The following is a 24572-nucleotide window of genomic DNA, read 5'->3' on the forward strand; positions in this document are numbered from 1 at the left end:
GGCTGTGAAGCCATCCTTGAGTTTTCTGGCAAAAAAATACATGTGAATTTTACCCTGACCATCACAAGCTTTATTGAATTCTATTTCAAAACCTGAAACAACTGTTCAAACTCCACCCATTGTTGGTACAAACAACCACAGCAGCTAAGGAATCCCCTTCTCAGGGTATGTTCTGATTTATTTATTATTTTAGGGCATTAAAATACATATTCCTAGATTTTTTCCCACTTTTTATGGAGTTCACACTCAGTTTCAAAGTCACCTCCTGCTTCACCTACCTTTCCTGAGGTTTGAAAGCGGTTCCAACACTCCCCTTTTAAAAGCCACTGCTGGATCCTGGACGCAGGATCTCAGGCTGAGCATGCTCTGCAGGTGAGGCTCTCTTATCAGAAGATCTCTGTATGCTGTTAACTGACTGACCGGCAAAGCAAGGCTGCAATGCTGTGCACGAATTCAGGGACGAGGCACGTGTACGTGTTGTCAGCTTGGCAGTAGTGATAAGCAGCGACCTGGAGAATAAAAAAACCAGAAGTGTTACCCCCTCAAGATTTAAGCTGGTCATGATTCAGTCCAGTGAGGAAGTGTTACTGAATTCTTCTTTCATCCACAAAGTATTTTTCAGTGTCAGAATAAAGATCCAGCTTCGTGGGTCTTGGGTAGCCCGCATCAGAGACACTGAGTGGAGGAGAGCAAAAGACTCTGACCTTACAAGGCATGCAAGGATGAAAAGCAATCAAAATGTGGGATTCTGGCAGGAAAACACGATGATGTGAGTTCCTGCCACTGGATACAGTGGGCAAACAGCTACATCACTCAGTAGCACAAGGAAAATAGCCTGAGGCTCCAACTAACCTATGAACTATAAATTAACAACATCATGTCACGCTCTGTAATGACCAATAGACTAACGTGAGCATCATTGTGCAGAAGTAAACGACAGAAAGTTTTTAGAGACATCCACACACAGCAAGCAGAGAAAGAGGCCAGGTGCTTTGTTCTGATCGCTGCATAAGGTAAGCGCTGCTTAAAAGTAAAACGAACCTGAGGCTGTATTTCTTTGGGAAAAATCAAACTAGGAGGGAAACACAGTGTTCACAGTAGACAAAAAGTGTGCACTTCAAGGGCATCTGAACATTGCTTCTAAATGATGCACAGTGGCCTAAAGACTGCAACTACCACCCTGCATCCTCCTCACACCTACTGACATAAAAGTATGCATTGCAGACATCATTATTTGTACTACTTAGGCAATAAATAAAACTCTTATCATAATAATCCAGTGGCAAACACAACTTCTAATTGCTTACTTGGAAAATGGAAAGACTATACTCAGACTCTTACAGAACACATGGATTATACACTAACCAAGCATTCCACCTTTTGTTCCCATAATTTTGCTGTGAGAAGGCACAGTGAGTACCTGCTCACAGAGAACACACAGCCCCTCCTGCAGGTACAGGATCCCAAGCACCGCCCCCCACAGCGCACTGTGATCTCTTTAAACGGAGCTCTTTTCCAAACCACGCAGAACTCACCGCGGAAAGGCCAAAGGGGCAGGCAGTAAGTTTCACCAGCCAGGACCCGTGTACCTCTTTTGGAAGTGCCTGAGGGTACCCTTGTCGTTCCTGGCACATCCAGTGGTTGTGCAAAGCAGCCCACCTACCTGGGGCAGGGGGTTCTCACACACCAAAATCTGTTAATAAGTGCAACCTCACCTTTGACCGCAAGGCGCCTCACAGCATCACCTGCCTGATTCTGGTACTTGGGAGTGGCAGGACAATTCAGAGTTTTCCCTGCGTTGGTGCCACTTGCTGGAGAAGCGGATGGGGGTACCTGGCTTAAAGGAATCTCCGGACAGGGGTCACCACCTATTTTGAAAAAGCAACAAATATAAAAGAGATAAAATCTCCTAAGAGCAGCTTCTTTCACAGGAGAACATCACGGAATATCTTACTGCTAAGGTAAAAGTTAAAACTGAACAATAGTATTAAGAGAAGCCACAATGAGTCTGATAAATACAGGCACGACTTTACCTTTTTAAACAACTCCTCTGACTGAGATCGAAACTAAAGAATGACTGAAAGCAAAGCCATGCTGATATGAAGACTTTCTTCATGGAAACAATATATGCAATGACTCGATGGAGCTGATAGCTCTTGTGTGACTGCACTCTGGGGAAATACATATCCTTTACCATTACTATTACTATTATTTGAAGTGTCAGCAGGGGAATTAGCAGTAGTGACAGTCCCACTATTTTTCCAGTTAACCTGGGCAGAACCCTGTGGTTTCCAGGAGAGGACAGATGGGTTTCCTTATAGCTTTATTCTTGCCTCTCCTGAAATTCTAGGGAAAAACATGTGTGCTGAAAAGCGTGTGGCACCCTGGGAGGAAGAAGCATCACCACTCTCCTTCCAAACTAGGGGAGAATCAGATGCTACAGCCATACACCACCAGAGTTCAAGGCACACATTGCCTGGCAGAAGGAAGAGGTTCTACACATTGTCTCCATTGTACCGTAGAATCATGGAATGATTTAGGTCAGAAGGGACCTCAAAAGCCCATCCAGTCCCACTCCCTGCCATGGGCAGGGGACACCTCCCACTGGATCAGGGGCTCCAAGCCCCATCCAACCTGGCCTTAAATCCTCCAGGGATGGGGCAGCCACCACTGCTCTGGGCAACCTGCGCCAGGGCCTCCCCACCCTCAGAGCAAAACACTTCTCCGTAAGATCTCATCTCAATCTCCCCTCTTTCATCTTAAAACTGTTCCCCTCGTTCTATCCCTGCACTCCCTGATCAGGATCCCCTCCCCAGCTTTCCTGGAGCCCCTTTAAGTAAGCCTAGCCCACTCCAGATTATATGGAAGGTGTTCCTCAAGGCACACCACGTTAGCAGTATCCTTTCCTCTTGAGAGGAAACAAGCACTTGCTGAGGAGTTGTTGAGCCCTGACTGCCTTAAGCCAGGGAAAGCAAACCACATTGTGACTCTACCAGCACAACCACCCTGCACTTACTCAGATCTGAAACATACCTTTGGGGGACGAGTTGGGGCTGTTTGAAGCTATTTTGCCTCATGCGACTCCCATGGCAGCTGAGTGCCACCAGCCGTGAAATGATGGCGGTCTTCCCAAATCCCACATTCCCAGTGATGACCACTCCCCTCGTCTCCGTTGAATCAGTATCCGTTAGTTTTTCTTCAGTCACCTCAAAGAGCCATTCCCTCCCAATGAACACCGAGTCTGTTGTTATGCTCGGTACTTCGAACAAGAGAGGCTTCAGCAAATGTCTTGAGGCCTTGTAGGGGACAAAGCGAGCTGGGAAGAGGTGGTAGGGAGAAAAAGATCACTAGAAGGAATTCAAGGTGAAATAAACCAACAATGTTTCAGGAGATCATTGCAATCCATGACTCTGCTAACAGCACTCACATCAGACTGCTTAAGAGTTCTCATCAGGGAACAATAGAACCTCATCTTCAATCCAGCACAGTATTCTAAACTGCAGTACACTTGTATCTGCACATCAACGATAAACTCTGGCAGTTGCAGAAACATTCAGTGCAGTTCCTGAACACTGCTACAACAGGACTTCACTTTGGAGCTCACCTCACCCACCCCGTGCTGCCCACACACACTCTGATAGCACGGAATCCTTACTGAATGCCACACAGTCTATCTCTAAAGCACATCACACAGGAAAAAGGATGAGCAAGCATCTCATCCTCAGACATGCTGAGTGCCCTGTCAGGAGCAGTCTATAGCATCACTTGGTGGGACAGGGTGCTCCCAACAATCTGGGCACATCCCTGCACCCGCTACCAGGACAGGAGTAGAGGTAAATACGGATACCTTTACTTTCCTGTTGCACTCTGCCGCCAGCGGTGTTGTGCCAGGGTAAGCGAATTGAGGTGCGTAGCGGAGTACTTCTTTGTCCATCCAAATAACTCAGATCTTCCAGTTTGGTTGAACTTGTAGCTACAGTAATAAAGGATTGAAGCTTATTTTGAAGTTACAATGAACATCATTATTCATTACAGTTCTTTCCTAAAACCAGTATCGGCAGATGAGTTTCTCTAGGCAATGGTAGTGGTTGAAGTCATTCATGTTATAACATACACAAAATGCTTTTCAATCCAGTTCCCTAAAGATTTAGGTGGACTTTTCCCCCTTTTCAGACAGCCCAAACATCTACCTTAACCCCCTTGCAGGTTGAATAGTTTTCTTATGTTAACATGGTTCCTTCCACCACACCACTGAGGTCAGAGGGTGTTGGGAACAGGTTCAGATGTCTGTTGCCAGGACACTAAGTGTGAGGGAAGTGTGAGGGAACCTCCTTCATATCCAATTGCTACAGAACAACTGCTTAACATTTTTTCTTTCCTTCAATCTTTAAACCACAACCACAGCCACACAAAAGAGCTGAAAATTCCAGCGACCGTATTTGCCAAGTGATACCAGGGATATGTACTTTTTCACCAGAAATAAACCAAATGAATATTTACTCAAACAAAGCAGTTTTCAAACTGATATCAAATCCAAAATCCTCCATCTGTTGGAGGGACAACACAGCAGGGCCATAAGCCAACTCCAATTTCTGGAGCACACTGACAACTTCCTGACACAGGCAACTGAAGCCAAGAAGGAAGGATGCTCTGCTGGACCTGATACAACCAAGGAAGAACACACCATGGACACAGCAGCTGTGGCAGCCTTGGCTGCGGTGACTGCGAGATGGTGGAGTTAGAACTCTAACACGAGAGAGCGGAGCAAAAAGCAGCAGCATGACATCAGATTTCAGGAGCACAGACTTTAAACATCTTCACAGTTCCACTTAGAAGAATTCCATGGCATATAGGCCTGGCAAGACGGATCCAAGGAAGCTGGCGGACACTTCAGGATAACCTCCTGTAGGCTCCAGAAAGGGCCCTCCTGACAAGTAGGAACCCAAGCCAATCTGTCAGGAGGCCTGTACGGATAAGCAAGCTGCTCCAAACCGACAAGCTGGATGGGGCTTTGAACACCTTGATCCAGTGGAAGGAGACTCTGTCCACAGCAGAGGGGTGGAACCACGTGATCTTCAAATCCCCTCCAATTCAAACACTTCTGTGATTCTACGACACTGTAAGATGGTGGCTGGTGTGGTGGATGAGGGGAGAGCTGCAGACATTGCCTTCCTTCAGTAAGGCTTCTGATGCTATGTCCTGTAACACTGCCATGGATCAGCTGGAGAAGTACGCGTTATGTACGTGGCACTGCGAGCTGGACCCAAACCAGCTGAATGGATGGGCCAGAGGGGTGGGATCAGCAGGACACAGTCCAGCTGGAGGCAACTTCACTAGCGTGTGCCCCAGCAGTCACCATTGGGTCCAAAACTGTTCATTACCAACCTACATGGTGGGACACAGTGCAACCTCGCCAGGTCTGCAGATACACAAACTGGGAGGCATAGCTGACACAACCAGACTATTGTGCTGGCATTCCGATGAACCCAGACAGGCTGTAAAAACCGGGCTGAGTGAATCTGATGAGTTAATTTAAAGTGGTATTGGCAGAACTTAAAGATTCTCATCAAAATTGCTACAATATTCTTTGCCAAAACTCTGCCACTGACAACTTCAGAAGTTGCTTTACTGGCAATATTTCCCTTTAACATTTGATCACGTGAACAAAATTCCATGCAATAATTTTTGCTTCATCTTTTATATTAAAAATACTCTCCCTTCTACCGACAATATTTTTGGCTGGAAGGAAGTAGAACATCCTCCCGTCTTCCCTTTGGAATCACCAGCTCCTAAGCCCTGCCTTCATCACTGACGTGTACTTCACCCTGTAGTTATCCAGTTCCTTAGCTTTAAATTTCTATGTTTTCAGCTTCTGAATTTTTGGATGGCTCAACTAGCAGGCAGAATTTCACACAGTTCTTTACAAAATATCTATGCTGCTTGTTCAGCAGGGTACCTTTAAACAGCTCAGGTAACGCTCAAGTATTCAGTTTAGAACCTGTGCTTTAGCTTTTTGTCCTATAAACCCATTTTCATAGCAACAACTTCCCTTCAACAGCAAGGTTCAATGTCCTATCAGTCAGAACAACGCTTTTTTTTCACGTCAGGACTTACCTGCAACGGAGTTAGGGCGAGGCATTACTAAAGAGCCGGAACCCTGAGTGTATGGAAGGGGCCCCTCTCCTGTCGGTGCTTCTTTTGGCAAGTTCTCGGCACAGCCACAGCTTCCTCCTCTGCCACTGGGGAAGCAGTTATCTGTTTCTTCGGTCGTGACTGATCCCTTGGTGTCTTCCAGCTCTGAGACTCCCGTCCTTGCTCCACTCCAAACTGGACGCACTACGGTCATCATTTTCTGATGAACTTGTTATGGTTGCTGGAAGAGAGGAAAAACCCCACCTGAACCACACATCAGAGGAAAAGGGCGCACTCATAGTAATACGCATTATCATTTCCACTCACATTTGGGCCAGCAGATATTCAAGTATTCTTCGCTGGGTATTTTATTAAATGTAAGGAATATTATTTATCCAAGAGAGTAAAACAGCACAGCTTCTCTGATTGGGAAAAACACCTGAGAGAGGAGGTAAGGTAAGAAACTGTTCTGAAGAATCTAGGTGCATCTGGGATTCTGGATCTGTGAAATTTGTGCTGAATGGGGAAAAAATACCAAAATATTTATGATTTTATATGAATAATCTACTACTTCACCAAAATATGTCTTCACTTCTTTTAAAAAATTAAAATGCTGCTACAGACGTGCAAATTTTCAAAACATTCTGTAACGATGGAGAAAAAAGCTCTTTAAGGAGGTAAAGATAGCATCTAGAGGAAGAAAAGAATTAAAATGCATCTTTTAATAATTCACATTTTTAATGACTAACATTTTACAAAAATAATTCAAAATTCAGTTATTTGAAATAACTGGCACAGTTCTTCTAGGCTTGGGAGGCTTTCCTCAAGCCTGCGCATGACCAAACATCCTGTAATATCATGAAGATTAAATGCCAGAATCCCACATTGTTCAGAGCTCCAGCGCGGGCTGAACCAGAGAGCTCGGCTACAGCAGGAGGACAGACAGCCTGCGCTCACCTGCCTGGCAAACCAATCTGGACAGAACGCTGCCGGCTGCAGAGATACACACCAGGGCGTTCTGAAGCAACCGCACTGTGTTTCACTGTCATAGAAAGTACACGAGGCTAAACGTGTGTTTGACCAGAGCCAGCAGAGCACTGAAATAGCGTTTGGTTAGATTAACCATACAGACTTTGGTCTGTAAAGTACTGCAGTGCACTGCAGTACAGAAGTAAATCAGAGGCTCAAATAAAAGGCTTTTTTGCTTTGGTTTGTTGTTGATGTCGTTATAAACCAACAAGGAAATGTGCACAAAATGTGTTCTGGATACCCAGTGCAACACTTTGTCAGGAAGATGTGCTTCTGTTGCTAAACAATTTCAGATGCTGCCCAGCAAGGCACACGGAGCTTGACAGGCCCTCAGCCACAAGGCAGCTGAAGAGCACGCAGGTATCGCTGGATGCCAAATTACAGAACAGCAGTTTCCACCGCAGTGGTGACCCATGAAGGCTGAGTCAACACAACTGCAGGGTCCAGAGTGCTCCAAACGATCTTGTTCAGCTTGAGGGTTATCAGAGTGCGTTTTGTGTTCCTAGTGACTGTAGTTAATCGAGGCTGCCTGAAATAGCTAAAGGTGTGAAGAATTCATACTCATAAAGACGTACCTGAGCCATGTTTGATAAATCTATGCTCATCTGCTTGCATGAGAACACTTTGCAAACACATACTGCATTTTGAATGTTTAGTGGCGAAGTTACTTGGTTTCTTTTAAAAACAGGTTCAATACTTATATTAGAACTCTTTCAAAATACCTGAACAACAAGTATTTATGAAAGATTAAGCCAACACTGCACATTTTGAAAACTTGAATGCAACAGAGGAAAACACAAAACAGGAAAAAATCCAGAAACCAATGCCCGTTTAATAACAACAGCTGTGTGACCTGCAGGCCAACAGCATTTAAGTGAAGCTATAGGTGCGGGGATTCTGCACTCAGCCAACCAAATCACCAAATAAAACATTCCAGCGCATTAGACCGATAACAGAAAGCAAATGCCCAGATTGCTCCCTTGACTCCGAGGCTCCTCTGCACAGAAGTGGCACCAACTGTCCTCCTCTCACAACAACTGCGCTGCAGCCCCAGCCTCCCGGGGTGATGAGGCACTCACACAACTTTGCATTCTTCTGCTCACAAGAAACTTAAGATGTGATGCTTAACTCCAAGAGCTCATATTCTGAGCAATACCAATAACAGGACATATCTCCAAGGCAGTAGAAGAAAGGGCCTTTCAGGCACTCCATTAACCTGCACACAGCTCAGCCTGTACTGATGGGTGACAAATTTATTTCATCTTCATGGTTGTGCCAAAAAAAATCTTGGCTCCCCTGAAGCACGAAATATTAAATCTATTATTCCTCCTGGGGTGAACCTCACTGCTCCAGGTTTCCGTGCTGGAACAGTGCAGGTACCCAGAAAAGCTCACACTGGACAGCAGCCCAGTCCTGTCTCCCACTCAGCTCTTTGCTGAGGATTAAAACCTGCCTCCGCCGCTATTATGTCAAACTCAAAAGTAGTAAGAAGAATTTTACTACAGCAGTATAATATTAGAAAACTACAAGAAACCTAAACCAGAAGTAAAAAAGAGGGAAAGAGAGAAAAGACAGATTTCCTCTCAGTGTCCTGCTGGCCCAGAAAATATAGTGGGAGTAAGGAACCCAACAGAAGCCCACTAAGTAGCCGACAGAAGCATGCTGTTCTCACAGCTGGATGATCTCTGCCAAAGACATTAGAACACACAAATTTGCTAAACATAATTTCAAATGCACATTTACTACTAATAACATATTTGAATGCGCAGACATATTTGTATTTAAAAAACAAACCCACAATCATTTATCACCCTTGTTCTTCTCTAGGGCTTTTCCCAGCACACTTACAATCATACACTTCACAACACCACCCCCCTCTTTTTTCCCTGTATAATAATGGATTTATTTTCATCTTTCTCCTATTTTTGAAACTCTGTCCTTTTCTTTAATTCAATAAGCAAGTTTACCACTGGGTTCAAAAATCTTTCTTAAAATAGCAGTACTTACAAGGTTATACAGCAGATGATAGAACTGTAATATCAATTTCACAGGTTTAGACAAACACCAGGCAAGCTTTGACCTCATTTAGAACATGGGTGCACTCACAGGATATTTCAAGCTCGCAAGCATGGGCAGTAGGTTCATAGCAGTATCTAAATTTGCCCACATTGAGAGAAGGGAAGCTCTCACTCACAAAGAGGTTTTGAAGAGGTTTTAAAGAAGTTTAAAGAATCAAGCCCCAGCCTTTCTAGAAGGAAAGGAGGAACCTGTTCCACTCCAAAACCACCAGCTGGTTCCATAGTCTTGGGATAAACTATACGTTATTGATACTGTAAATGTATTTATCCCTAAGATTTCATAAGTATCTGTGTAAGAAATGCATCTACTGTGACACTGAAGTGCATACCCAAAGCTCACATGCATCCCTCTCTCAGGCTGCAGTGCCCACAGAAGAACTCTGCAAGGCTGAAAGTACATAATTAGCAGAGAAATAATACTAAACGTTGTTCACAACAAGAGGCATTGGAGTCTCTTCTAGTCATACCTTGGTGTATTTTACAACAAATACACTCCACCTCTCCTCTTTGCAGTAACTGACTCCTGCCAGAGATGCACACACAGCCTCAGCTCAGCCATCAGTACAGTGCAGGATCACACAACTGCACCCCACCTGTGATGCCCCACTTCAGCTTAATTTTCAAATCAGTTACCTAAAAGTTTGCACTGTTTTTAAACAGTCTGGTTTAGGTTATTCTCATAAGAAGTAGCGTCAATTATTTTTTCCTCAGCTAAAAACTAAACCAGCCTCAAGCTGTGTTCTGCTTCACCATTATGAAAAACACACTGTAGAGACACATAAAATGGAAAAGGAAAAAAGAAAATAAGAAATGGAGCAAAAAACAGAGCAAGTTAATATTTTTCAAGGAAAACGTGGAGAAATTAGAACTGTAACCAGGAAAACCAAAGAAGCAAAACACACACCTAACAACAGCAATTGTTACAGCCACATGATTTCAATCTTTCAAGTACAGAGGACTGGAAACAGGGTCAGTGTACAGCATAAAACAGAACACAAAAGGCGCAAAGCAGCTACTCAGACTTGTACTATTGAGAGAGAGTTAATTTCTATCAACCGCATCCATAATGAAGGTGCTCACCTATGATTCCCTGTCCTTGCTCTCCAGAGTGGAGCTGGGGCTGCTGATGGTGCCACAGGACTGCCTTTGCTGCCGCTGCTTTGCAAGGCAGCTGTTGAGTGTGGGAGCAGGGACTGTCAGTGCTGGGCGATGTGGTGCTGCTCGTGAGGGTGGAACACGGGCTCACTCCTTGGATGGCTACTGCACACTGCAACGCAGAGAATGCACGTTACTGCACAGGAGGCAGCATGCTACTGCGCCAAAAATGAGAAACGTCACAGCGAAGGGCCCATCTTTCCAGCGAAAACTTCCAGAAGTGGAAGCCTTATCTTGATCAGGAACCTCAGCGTCGTGCTTGCAGCTTACTCGGAAGAAGGAAGGGAATCTCTCAGTTCAGGAAACAGCTGCACTGAGGCAGATTCTTCTCTACGAAACATTTCACTGGCACCCTCCTCGCTGCCCCTCATTAATTAATGCCCTGATTTTAACTGGCTTCAGGTTAAAACCCCTAGAACTCAGTCTTACACATCGTTCCCTATCAATGACACCAAACTGGTGCACTAAGGGTTTGAGGCCCGGGCCCAAAAGTGGAGAGAAGCAGAAGAAGAAAGAGAAAAATGGTGTTACTGTGCAGCTCTGGTCAGCAGATGAGTATCTCAGGAACAGCAGCTACTTGCTGCTCCCCAGTTCTCTACCCTCAAACGGCAGAGAAACACAAATGTCAAATGGAATTGAACTTCCCGGAGGAACACACACAGACGCCCCAAAAGCAAGCTCCTGTTTTATAAACCATCTGACATTTCCATTCTCATACATCACTGAGGACAGAAGGGAAAACTCGTTCCTCCTGAACCTCAACATGCAGCAGAGATAACCCTGGCAGTGACTCACATTCTGGATTTAACTTCCAGAGATGAGGAGGGGTCTGTGCTTTCCGTTTTTTTTAAGAATGCAAGATCAACTCACAATTTCCAAACACACACACAAGTTACAATTAATGTACAAATTTACTGCCCTATGACTAGAAAATGAATTGTATTTTTTAAGTATCAACTAGCAAATGGAGGAAACAGCATTAGTCCTCTCAGAAACAGATGAACATGAAATATATTATTTTCCATTATCCTACCATGGCTCATTTTCTCTTCTATATGAGCAAAGTCGGGATCCCTTCTCCCAGTAAAAAACCCAATCTTGGTCATCAATTCTTGTGCCGCAGGAGAACAGCTCGAGTCCCTTATCAGGCTTTTGCTTTGGGGTGGGAAGAAAAAAAACTGGTGAAGATTAGAGTCTTATAGTTAGAAACTGTTACAAGAGGCAGAAAAAAGTACAATCAAGTGTAACACCAGCTCTTCTTTCAGCAATGTATCTAAAAGAGAAGCTATGCCATTTAAAGATGCTTGTCTGTTAGACCTTAAAGTGTTGGTGGGTCTCAGGTCCTCTGCAGAGCTGCAGAAACCCAGGCGAGAAAACCTCATCCTGCCAGGGTGCACCAGCATGTTAGGGTGACAATCAGTTCAATGCTGGGCTGAGGAGCGGTGAGATTATCCTCCTAATAGAAGCACTAAACTCAGTGCTCTCAGAGCTCAGTGTCAGTCATGAAATTCTGTTCCGGTAACTTTTTATAAAAGTCTTCTGTAATGCTAAAAACGTGAAAGCAGAGTTTAATAATGCAGGTATTTTGTTACCTCACAGTTAACACCACTATCAACACCATTTGCTTCTGCTGTGCTTGGTATGCAGAGGATGTGACACCAGTGCTAAATGTTCCAGCTTCTCTGGTTTGATTTTATCAGCACAGTGCTTTAGATGTCTTCTGGAGTTCACAAATATATCAGACCAGTTCAAAACAAAGACAACCCTTAACTAAACCAGCAAAACACACGTCTCCTGCCTGAGTCCAACTGTGAGGAGGAGGATCATTATGAGATGGTCCATTTTAATACTGGACCAATGAGGACTACTTGCTTGCCTTTCGGAGATGTAGCAGCCAACAACGCTCAAACACCATTCTGCCTGCAGGACATGCACAGCTCCAGGAACCAAGACAGTTCTACGATCACATCAGTACAGTGGCAAGCACCTCCTCCTACCACAAGCATGTCGAATCTGCAAAGCATTCTCGCAAATAAAGAACCACATTTCCTCATCACACCGGCTCCTTTGCACCACTCTGTTCTACACAAAGAGCAGTTCTGCCAAGTGAGAATGGCTGGGCAGGTCCTTACCGTTCAGAGCAGGGTCTCCTTGCTCCAATCCCTTTCTCAGTGGTTGAGCTGCCTCACTGGCACTCGAGGACTCTCTCCACGTACTTGGGCTTCCTGACTGGACCTGACAACGGAAGGAGCCCAGTGTATCTCATTTTTTACCAGATGACTGCAGCTCTCACACATACAGTGTGTCTCCTCGTCTCTCCTCTGCAGTGCAAAAAACAGTAGAGGAATCATTTCTCACATGCACAGCTGCTACTGTTAAGACAGGCGCACTGCTGTGCTTCCACTCCCACGAGGAAGAAACACTATCTTTGGGCTCCTGGGATGCAAGCCTGGTGGAAAACAAAGCCAATCTCCTTGCTGTGAAAACCTGGAAAAGTTTCCTGGATGTAAATGTGAGTGAGTGACTTTTTCATGTTCAAAACTCAGGCAGTCTTCAATGGGCCTCCTCGGTTCAGAGCTTTTATTGTCTGTTATAACAGGAAGATAATTTCGCCATTGGCATCTCTGAAGCCAGTGTGTGACAGTTCACCTTCTCCACACACCGACATGCACCATGATCACATAGAGGGTAAGGCAAGTTGAAAAAACAAAAGAAGCATTCGCGTCTACTCCTGGTTTCTAGTTTCATGAAGCAACAGCGTTCCAGTCCATGTTCACACGAAGTTCAAACACACTGCCCTCAACTGGGTGCTCATACACACCAGCACACTTTTCCAGTCAACCGGCAGGATGCCACTGCTGCACCTGGCTGCACCTGCATGATGGTATACTGCTCTTATTTTATTCATAATAACAACAGTCTCCACAGCAAGCACACAGAACTCCGCATATTTCATGACCAACGGTTCGCATACTGCCCCACATGATCCAGAGCTCACAGTTTCACAGTCAATTTTTTCTTTAATCAAACGAACCTCAAAGCTGGATGCGTCAAATTCAAATGGGAGCAGCCGAAACGCTGGGACTCGACTCAACTGTATTCTATGTAAACTGGTACACACCAGACTGCATTCTATATCCTGGGAGAGAAGAAAATGCAACCACAAAAATGGCAGCGATATTGTATTTTGGGAACTCCAACCGGGAACGTTTTTCACCTCTGACCGGTTAAACATTGGACCGACCTGTTCTTTCCAGGTGCCCACCTAGAAGTGGGATGTGGGAGTATGATGATACCTGATTTCTTAGCTAAGGTTACTGGGCAGGGAACTTAAGTTGTGTACAAGCATATGCTGGCATCTGTGCCTAGAGACTAGGAGACATTCACTTTTAACTGAAGGTAGATCAGCAACCAACCAGCACCAGAGGGTGCTCTTCAACAAAAACAGGGGCATTGGCTGCTGAGAGCAGCTAAAGCACATTCATGTGAAACAAAATCTCATTCTTTAGGAGACAATAGCCCAAATCTGTCATATGCAAGCAGACTATATTAGATGTATCAAAGTTGAACAATAAAAAGCAACTGTTTCTAAAAGAACCAGAACATGTGTGGCAGTCACGTACAATAGATCAGACTGGAAACACCTTCAGGATGTACTGTTAACATTCACACTTTAAAACTGTGGCAGAGACTGGTTATTGAATTTCTTTCTTCCTTACAAACTAATGTGGCAGTGACTCAGGTACCTGCAAAATCTGACACACAGCACTGCAGTAACAAGGGAAATTCATTGCCAGCTTATTTTCATGTTCTAGAACAGGACGTCATCAATCCCTGGATCAAACTTGACCCATTTAAACGAACTAGTCTGCACAGATGGAAGCTCCTTTCCAAAAGCATCAGATGGCTGAATCAGATCTGATCAAAGGTTCATCTGGGACAGAATTTTATATCACCAGCAAACAGCAGAGAATAGTCTGAGTTAAGGAAATAGAACTTCCCTGGCACACTTTCCTGGCTTATCTCCTGAGTTAGTAGGTGGATCACTTTCTATTTAAGAGGTCTAGATAGATTTTCCTTTCAAGAATTTATCCCAGCCTTCCATTAACGATTTGCATCCTCCACACACTCGCCCAGCATGGCATAGCAATAGTACTCATGCGTCAACTGTTCCCATCCACTGCCTGTCTTCCAGCAGAACATACAGCCAAACCTGTCTAAAGGATTTCTCATTTGGAAATGTTCCACACCCTGAGCCATGCCTGCACCCTCTCCTGGCTGTTTCCCAGCTCTGCTGTAGAGCTCCACAGCTGGCATCACCAGAGCTACAGCAGCATCTTCCTGAGGCAGACCACTGCTTTATACAATTCCATATGGGGTACTTTTTTTGTAGCCCATATTGGCACAAACAAGTAGGCATTTTACATCAGCAAATACAGATGCAGGGTGAGTTAATGTAAGCTGGAGTAGCGAGAAATTTGCCAGGGAAGTGGGAGTAGGCTGAGTGTGAAGCCTCAAACATTCTTCATGAAGGTAGTACAAATAACTTGGTTCACTACAATTTTTAGTTTTTAATTTATAACTCGAACACACAGCCAGAAAAATCTGACTTTTTAATTTACCAATCACATTTTTTTAACTAAAACTACTAAGACTGAATAAAAGAGTTATGAAAAACTCTTCATTAGACCCAGGTAGCACTTAGTGACTCTGTCTTTAACCGTTACCACTGAGCATACACACTGAGTATTGTTTCAGCCTAACAGCATTAAACAGAATTGTATTTCAAGGACATGAGTTATGCAAGGGCAATCACCTTATCTACACATGACCATCAACACGCCTGGGTTGTACAAATAGAACCAGGGAGCAGAAACACAGGCAGAACAAATGATTACAACAGTCAGAGACAATCTTTTCCTCACACAGTTCTAAAGAAGGGGCCTACAGGAAAGCTGAGGAGGGACTTTTACAAGGGCAAGGAGTGACAGGACAAAGGGGAATGGCTGTAAATTGGAAGGGGGAAGATTTAGATTAGACATTAGGAAGAATTCTTCATTATGAGGTGGGAAGGCCCTGACCCAGATTGCCCAGAGCAGTGGTGGCTGCTCCATCCCTGGAGGGGGTCAAGGCTAGGTTGGCTGGGGCTTGGAGCCCTGATCCAGTGGGAGGTGTCCCTGCCCATGGCAGGAGTGGGACTGGATGGGGCTTTGAGGTCCTTTCCAACCCAACCCATTCAACAATTCTATAACTTTAAAAAGTATTAATGATTATTATTTACACTGAAAAATCCATCACTAAGTATTGCTTCATCTTCACCTGTAAAACCAAGAGGACTGAAATGAAAATGTTCTTCTACCCCTAGTTAGAGAACTCCATCACCACATCTTAATGCCAGGACACCACTTTAACCATTCCATGCAATCCCTTCTTTCATCCACTGCGAGTCTTTAGCTCGCTATTTGTAAGCTACTAAACTAAAAATCAGTACATCAGTGCATTTTCTCTCTGCCCGAGATGTCAGACAGATCATTAAAATTAAATCCACCTTCACCAGCTACAGTTTGCTGAAAGTCAAAGGAACATCACAGAAGCATCCATCTCTGGTTCTTACCACCTGGTCAGGTTTCAGTACCAAATTATACCACATAAATGCCAACACTTTGACAGCACCTCATCATATTGAAAAACCTTTTCTGTCAGCTGTGGATCACAGTGGAATGACTTTAGAGTCATTGGGAATGTGCTTTTCATTCAAAATTTATCAACTGCTACACATTGTCTGCAAGAGGAACAGCTACCAGCCTACACTGCTCACAGAACGCACATCAGCAATCTAAACCATGGAGTGGGGAGGCTGTAAGGGGACTATCTCAAACGTACCCAGAACACAGGCTCGGTCTTCCCAACAGTAACAAAACGAAGGGTTAGATTCTGACCTTCACTGAAACTTTTGGCCAAAATCCCATTTCCTTCCCCATTTCAAGGACTTCACCCTATCTTTTAAAATTGTTTTGCATGCAAATTGCTTGTACAAAGACACAAAACAACAAAATACCATTCTGTGCCACAAAAGTGTTTATGTGAACTTTCAAAACCAACCACCAAATCATTTAAACTTGAATTAATTTTAAATGTTGAAAGTAAAAACTAAATATCATAGGCAACTTAACCAAGAATACTTTGGACAAATTGTTACAAATTGTACTCACTGTCCTGGGACTTCCAGCAACATTTTTTCTCTTTACTTTTGTGTAAAATGGGTCATTAACCATGACACTTCTCAATGTCAACAAAACCCAACTTTCAGCACCCTTTGCTCCTTATAAACCTTATAACAAACCCACGACACTGTGCAGGGGTCTCCACAAGTCATAGAATACGGACAATTTCACTTGCACTCAGGCTTTGACCAAAACGATCCCAAGTGACCTAGCGTGTTGGAATGATCTCTATGTGGAGAATGTTGATAAAAGGGACCCAGATGGAACACCTTATTTAGCAAGGCTCACACATAAGCAGGCGGTCATTCCTAAAGACACAGCCTCCAAAAACGTACACGTTTCTTGCCACAGCCTCAGCAGCAGTTTTACCATTAATGTATTTATGTATGGAGACACAAAAATAGTGAACTGTGAAAGCCACAAACGCTCCCTCTTACACAGTCCCTAATACGCATAAAGTGTTTTGCAGCTCCTTCCTGCCTACCTGATGTAACAGATAACCACTTTTAAACATACTCAGACATTTCAGTATTTGTGATACCAACTAGAATAATTCTTCGCACAGTGAAATAACATATCTATTTAATCACCAGTTCCTGTTCTTACTGCAAAAGATTTTACATGATTTTACTTTTCACATAAATCACATCAAAACCTGAGTTACAGAGCTATGAAGATGCAGTTGCTCATCATTTCATTTTACCTGGAGACCTTTTGTTTGATCGTGCCTGCATCAAGTAGGACTGGCGTGGCAGCAGAGGCGACGACGGCAGTGACATGGATACCCCTTTAGCCAGGTTCATTCTACAGGCGTCCTCAGGGACTGTCTGAGTGCCGCTGGGGAGATCGGCACTGCGGCCAGATGTGGCTAAGCCTGCAGAGCGTTCTCTGGGCAGGAGTCACCTGCTAAAAAATAAGCGTTGGCATCCGTTGGTGATACACCACAATAAAAAGCACAGAGTTGCATTGAAATGCAAGTGTTTAATGCAGGAAAACAGATTTGCCAGCGAACAACTCAGCGTGACTCATCTTACTGTGCTCCTCTACCGCGAGCCCAGATCACCACTGGAAACCTTAAATACACAAGCCAGCGAGATTTCATTTTGCTGTAATAAAGGCAGCAAGGGGAAAAAAAAAAACCCTCATTTCGAAGGTAGTTAAAAGGAGAGATTTAGTTGGGGTTCCTTCTTACACTCAGTTAAAGAGGGATCACAAACAAGTGATCTCATAGATGGCCAGCCTAAGCTTTATTTTCCATGTTTGAAAAAGGGAAAAGTCCCATTATCGCAGACTCACGAGAATCGTTTGTTTGGAAAGACCTTTGAGATCATCGAGTCCATCTGTACGTGTACATTACTAAACCAGATCCCTGAGCAACCTCCTCTACCCGTCTTTTAAATCCCTCCAGGGATGGGGACTCACCACTGCCCTGGCAGCCCTGCCAGGGCCTGAGAACCCTGTAGGAGAAGACTTTTTCCTGATGTCCAATCTGAATCTGCAATGGTGCACCCTGAGGCCAAATTGCATTGTGTGCCAATTTGACAGCAATGGTTATTTTCACCCAAGCTAAAACCAAGCTATAGGTTCACCACACACCAGCAGCACATCAGGACAGGGAAATACACCCAGAGAAACTTCCTGCTGCTCCAGAAAACGCAACTTCACCTAAACTAAGGATGCATTTTCAGAACAAACAGACATACTGGCCTCACAGTATTGATAATAGACAGCAGAAGCACGTGATGAAAGCACTATGTTCTTCCTGGTCGGATGACAAAAACAGAGCTGAAAACAAAGGGTTAACAACCAACGACAGTTTTTGTGATATCCAACTAGGGATTGCTCAGTATTCACATGAACTACTGCTCAAATAGGATTGGTGCAACTGAAGACAAAACCAGTAAAGCAAACCTGATGCAAAGAGGCTGCAGTGCCAGAGCATTCCTTCAGGTGCACCCAGCTGTGCCGTCGAGCTACCGGCACCCATAGCACAGCCAGAAAGGAGGGTAAATGGAGAAGTAACGTCTTTTCAAGCCCGAGTCCCTCCTACTAGGTTTGTTTCCTTACAGTGAGGAAAACACCTCAGACAGATCTGGCTTGATAAAAAGCTACCGTTCTTGTTCATTCTGCTGCCGATTCCATCACTGGCCTTCAGTTTTATCAGCTTCTCTCTTCCCACATTCCACTGCCGGCTGTGTGCACAGCACACAACCCGCTTTCCATCCGCACTGTGTTCAATAGAAAAAAAAAAAAAAGGAAGGGTTTTTTTAGAGAGAACACTCTAGCTTTACCAAGTCAACATGGAAAAATTAAAGAATCAAGTAACTGTAACTTTATATTCTTCTTTGGCAGTCCACTGCCACTAACAGAGTTTAAAATCTGGGAACAAGGAAAGCAGCTGCACTGTTCCAGCAAGCTGGCTGTAGCGGCACTGGTCTGAAGAACCAGAAAAGGTTATGGTCTAGAGCAAATATTTAAAAGAAAAAGTCTAAACATTTTCAACACTGTAATCATATATGGAAGGGCTTTTTGAAAAAAACAAGCCGTCTAAATCACTGAGTCCCGTCCATGTCAGTGGCAACCAAGAGATGAAAGATTTTCTTTCCCTCTTCTTTTAGAATTAAACTTCTGCAATAGCTGTTTTAAATACAGATTTAACATTAGTATCTCATTATCTATTATTCAACATGATACACGAGTTTCCTTCATAAATTGTTGAAGACGCCCAGAGAACCTGCGATATTCCATTTTTACCTTTGAAAGAAAGCAAAGAGCAAGGAGACAGCACAGTAACCAGTCAATTACAGTTAGAAATAGCAGTGCTCTTCTCAGAGTGTTTTACTGGACGGTTGCCAAGGTGTAATCTGGAATTTGTATTCCAGCTGGAATGCTAGTGAGAGGTGGCAACAGGTGAACAACAAACACGAATCACCTCCTCCCCCTCCGAGGTTGATACCTACAGCTCTCTAACTCTTCTTTCCCTTTTACTACTACACAAAAAACCATGTTTTAATTCACTGTCCTTCTCAGCAGACTTTTGACCTGGAATTTTATGTTCAATCACTCTTCTTTATCGTATCTGAAGGTGACATCACAGCAGAGCTTCAGATGGTGGCAAAATGCCCTGGCTGGCACAACTTGATCATTAAGTTCAGATCATTGATCATGACAGTAACTTGGAAGCTATTTGTGTGTGTCAGTAATTTCTGTTACAGCGTGCTCTGGCTTTCTTATTATTGTATCGTCCTGGCACCACCAAGGGGTACTGCAGGGACAGGCACGCGATTAAGCTTTCATGTCTCCAATTCATGAACAGATCCTCCTAGAAGCTATGCTAAAGCACATGGAGGACAAGGAGGCGATTAATGGCAGCTAGCATGGCTTTCACCAGGGCAAATCCGTATGACCAACTTCATAGGCTTTCTATGATGGGGTAACCGCAGCAGTGACACGGGAAAACCAACGGATGTGATCTATCTGGACTTCCGTAAAGCCTTTGACACGGTCCTCCACAACATCCTTCTCTCTACATTGGAAGATATGGATTTGATGGGAGACGGTAAGGAGGATAAGAAACTGCTTGGATTGTCATATACAAAGAGCAATGGTCCAATGGCTCAAAGTCCAGATGGAGATCCGTGCCGAGTGGTAGTCCCTCAGGGGTCTGTACTGGGACTAGTGCTGTTCAATATCTTTATCAATGATATTGATATCAGCAAGTTTAAGGATGACACCAAGCTGAGTGGCGTAGTTGCCACAGTGGAAGGGACAGGATGTCATCCAAGAGGGACCTGGACAGACTGAAGAAGTGGGGGCTGTGAGAACCTCATGAGGTTCCAGATGGCCAAGTGCAAGATCCTACATCTGGGTCAGGGGCAAGCCCCATTTTTAGTACATGAGTGGGAAAATGATGTGCTTGAGAGCAGCCTGCAGAGAAGGACTTCAGGTGCTGGTCGATGAGAAAACTCAACATGAGAGAGCTGGGGTTGTTAGGCCTGAGAAGAGGAGGCTGAGGGGAGACCTCATTACTCTCTACAACTACCTGAAAGGAGGTTGTGGAGAGAGGGAGCTGGCCTCTTCTCCCAGTGACAGGGTACAGGACTAGAGGGAATGGCCTGAAGCTCCGTGCAGGGGAGGTTCAGGTTGGATATCAGAAAAAATTCTTCACAGTAAGAGTCATTGGGTACTGGAACAGGCTGCCCAGGGAGGTGGTCGAGTCGCCTTCCCTGGAGGTGTTTAAGGAACGGGTGGATGAAGTGCTTAGGACATGGTCTAGGGAGTGTTAGGAATGGTTGGACTCGATGATCCAATGGGTCCTTTCCAACCTTGTGATTCTGTGATTCTGTGATGAGCCGACATGTGCGCTCGCAGCCCAGAAGGTCAATTGCATCCTGGGCTGCATCAAAAGAAGTGTGGCCAGGAGGGCGAGGGAAGTGATTATGCCCCTTTATTCCTTTCTTGTGAAAGCTCATCTGGAATACTGTGTCCAGTTTCTGGAATCCTCACATAAAAAAGGAGATGAAGCTGTTGAATGGGTCCAAAGAGGGCTACAAAGGTGACTAAAGTGCTGGAGCACCTTCCATATGAGGATAGGCTGAGAGAGTTGGGGTTGTTCAGCCTGGAGAAGAGAAGGCTCAGGAGAGCCTTACAGAGACTTCCAGTACCTGAAGGGGCTACAGAAAAAGCTGGAGAGGGACTATTCATAAGCCTTGCGGTGATAGGACCAGGGGGAACGGGTATAAACTGGAGAGGGACAGATTTAGACTGGACATTAGGAAGAATTTCTTCACCATGAGAGTGGTGAGACACTGGAACAGGTTGCCAAGGGAGTTGTGGCTGCCCCATCCCTGGAGGTGTTCAAGGCCAGGCTTGATGGGCCTGGGCAGCCTGATCTAGTGGGGATGCCCCTGCCCATGGCAGGAGGGTTGGAACTAGATGATCTTTAAGGTCCCTTCCAACACTAACTATTCAATGATTCTAAGTTTCAAAACACAAAACTCAAACCACGCACAGAAAATGCTCCTCCTCAGTCCCTTGTTTTCTGATTTCACAGCAAGCTTTTACTTTTGTCACTCATGTACCCATGGTGTCAGGACACAGCAGCTTTGCAGTGGCAAAATATTCACACCTTGAGAAACCCAACCATTGCTTCGCCTGTGAAGACATTGTACCCACAGTGATGCTGGCCCATGTCTGATCAGTAACGCAGTCTAGTGAAGCAGAAAAAAGCCCCGTTATAAATGAGAAAAAACGCCTGGATAGTATGGAGCAGCAGACAGCTACCGGGTACAACACATCATTCAAATAAGGCCGAAACCACACAGTTGCTCCTCCAGGACCTTTCTAAAACTCCGTTAGCTAATGGTGACACCAGTGAACACAGCGTCCCACCTCAAAAGCCCAGGAATGGAGGAGAACCACAGAACTTGCCATCCCAGCCACACAGGCACAACCAAGGAGAACAAACCCACAGATTCCATGATCCACAAATAGCTCTAGTAGTAATAAATAGTACATGGAAACCTGGGGCTTTGGAACCCTACAGACTCACAGGGACTCAAGGGGTGGCTCACAGGGATGTGATCTGTTGATGGTCACCAAAAGGTGCTTCCAGCTGAGCAAGTTCCCAAGTCAGGAACTGTGAGGGGCTGGTGCCAGGGTGAGCACGGCAGCTGCATCTGTGTTCTCTCCTCTCCACACTCCTTCTCAGGGCTGTTCTTCCCACTGCTCCCCCTCATGGAAGTAAACGCACCCTCACCCCTAAAAAGGGAGCGAGAGGGAAGGGGGTGACAACCAAATCCACACATTTCATCCAGCTTACAGCCAAATTCCCATATGATACTTGAATCCACACCTCCGACCAGACAGAGCCAAGTTAGCAGGGTTAGCAGGACCCACAAGGCCACACACTACACTTTCTACAGAACAGCCTGATGTTAGGGAAACCATCCTATAAAAACATTGCTACTGGCTGTCAAAACACAACTCCTTACCATGCCCAGATGCAACTAGATGCTACACAATGATGCGCACCAAAACCTGACATTACCTCTTACTAACTTAGAGGATGGTGATTTCAAATGGTTTATCTATTAGAATGCTTCACGTTTCCATTCCATTTCTCAGTCTCTATCCCAGTGCAAAACCGACTAAAAAAAAAAACCTCCGAGCTGCGCACTTGCTACTGCCAAGCAGCCTCCAGACAAAAAAGTTTCATAAGCATCAATCAACACCACAGCCCTCATTCAATGATCAAAGTCACCATAGAAACAACTTAATACATTTAAAAACCATACACAAAAAGCTTTGAGAAAGGAAATCGAGCCCCAGTTCAGCTGCACTGAGGGATGCAATTGACAGGTATAAGCTGATTCACAAATGAAGGAGTTTTCCTTGAGATACAAAAAGGTACAAGGACAGCTGACTGAAGTAACAGTTTTGTAGGGCCTGATGTCCCAAAAGAGAACCTGAACTTTAAGATTAACCTAACATTTCTATTGAATAGTGAGAGTAACTGAACTGAAAACCTTTACAGTCTATGTCAACGTTAGACATAATAAACCACAACATTCAATACCAGCTGCTTAAGTACGAGAAAAGCACTAACTCCTTTACTAAAATGTGTGTAAACAGGAGGTTGGTGCAGGTGTTGGAATTCAGATTACTTTAACGTGAAGGAACAGGACTGCAACCTTCAAACCAGTGAAAGGTAGAACGATGAAAACACAGACTCCTTCACTCTGAACACTAACTGGGACCACAGAGCAGAAAATGGTTCCTCAGGCTTCTTTCCACGGGTATTACTGACACAGCTGGTTTTGCCTTTTTCTCCCTTAACCTATCTAAAGAGAAATAAGACTCTCAACACACTTAAATACATCTGAAACACAAATGTGCTGCAGCAGAAGAAATCTTAAATCTTGTTCTTCTGCTTAAGATGTTTAAAAACCAACCCAAACTGTAACACTACAGGATGGCATTGCTGAGAACGGTTCCTCTTGAGCACAATGAGGCGAGGCGCACTGACAGCAGCTCCTGGGCCAGTGAGAGCTTGCCTGTCACAGCGCCACTCGGACCAGAGGACCCTGGCGTGGACTGCGGAGCAGCAAAGAACAGATTTGGGGCAGAAGACCAGAAGGTGGCAAAGCTCTGGGTACCACTGCTAACTGTCCTTCGGAAGAGAATGTCTATAGGACTGGTCCAGGGCAACATGTCTACCAAGGTCACTGCTGGCTGATGTCACCAGCCCTCAAAGACCCACCAGCAGGGTGGGCAGGACAGAAATCCTGAGCAGCTGGGGCAGCACAGAAACCCATGAGCAGTGTGGGCAGGACATTCATCAGAAGTGTTCTGCAGAAGAGAACACAGCCAGTGCTAAACCCGGTTGCTGAACCCATATGCCAGTGTTCTTCCAGCAGACTGCCCCAACACTCCTGCTGGAATATGGGTATCACCAAAGGCACCGGGGTATCCTTGTAAACAGCCATGAGGGCGGCAACATGGTGGGAAAGGCTGGCCAGAGAGGCTGAGGAGTCTTCATCCCTGGGTAATGGTGGTGCTGCGACTCTGTGACAACTGCTGCACATACAGGTGTCACTGAAATACTGTGCATCTCTGTAGAGAACCTTTAACAGGAACAGCTGAAAGGGTGAGCCTGAGGGGTGTGACTCCTTTGCTATTGCAGAGCAAGCCTAACGGCCCAAGTTAGAGACAGGATTAAATCCCACTGACAAGGGGACTGTAACAACTGCTGCTGGATTATTTTGTCAGCTGCTGTGCTCGTGAGGGCACACAGAACATTTTCTCCAACTTTTCAGCCCAATAGTTCTCACCACAGTAACAGGACACTGGTATGCAGAGAGGCCACCACTCACACTTAGCTCCTGTGTAAACTGAGGCCATCCCAGAGCTAGTGAGAAGGGGTGGGACCTCCTGGGAGGGCCAGACAGGACAG

At 44.9% G+C, this 24572-nt stretch overlaps 1 protein-coding gene across 1 annotated transcript in view; it reads right to left on the reverse strand.

Annotated features, from left to right (window-relative positions):
• TANC1 (tetratricopeptide repeat, ankyrin repeat and coiled-coil containing 1) overlaps positions 1–24572 on the reverse strand; it is a 49832-nt gene that overhangs the window by 17646 nt on the left and 7614 nt on the right. The window contains 16 exon segments of the mRNA XM_054069224.1: positions 279–416; positions 419–509; positions 1711–1868; positions 3034–3067; positions 3069–3316; positions 3848–3973; positions 6115–6259; positions 6261–6387; positions 10333–10421; positions 10423–10518; positions 11438–11534; positions 12517–12583; positions 12586–12601; positions 12604–12629; positions 17322–17492; positions 17495–17524. Of these exon segments, the coding sequence (XP_053925199.1) occupies positions 279–416; positions 419–509; positions 1711–1868; positions 3034–3067; positions 3069–3316; positions 3848–3973; positions 6115–6259; positions 6261–6387; positions 10333–10421; positions 10423–10518; positions 11438–11534; positions 12517–12583; positions 12586–12601; positions 12604–12629; positions 17322–17492; positions 17495–17524 (1659 nt within the window).

The sequence above is a fragment of the Cuculus canorus genome, chromosome 6, assembly GCF_017976375.1.
Source record: "Cuculus canorus isolate bCucCan1 chromosome 6, bCucCan1.pri, whole genome shotgun sequence".
Classification (NCBI taxonomy): Eukaryota; Metazoa; Chordata; class Aves; order Cuculiformes; family Cuculidae; genus Cuculus; species Cuculus canorus.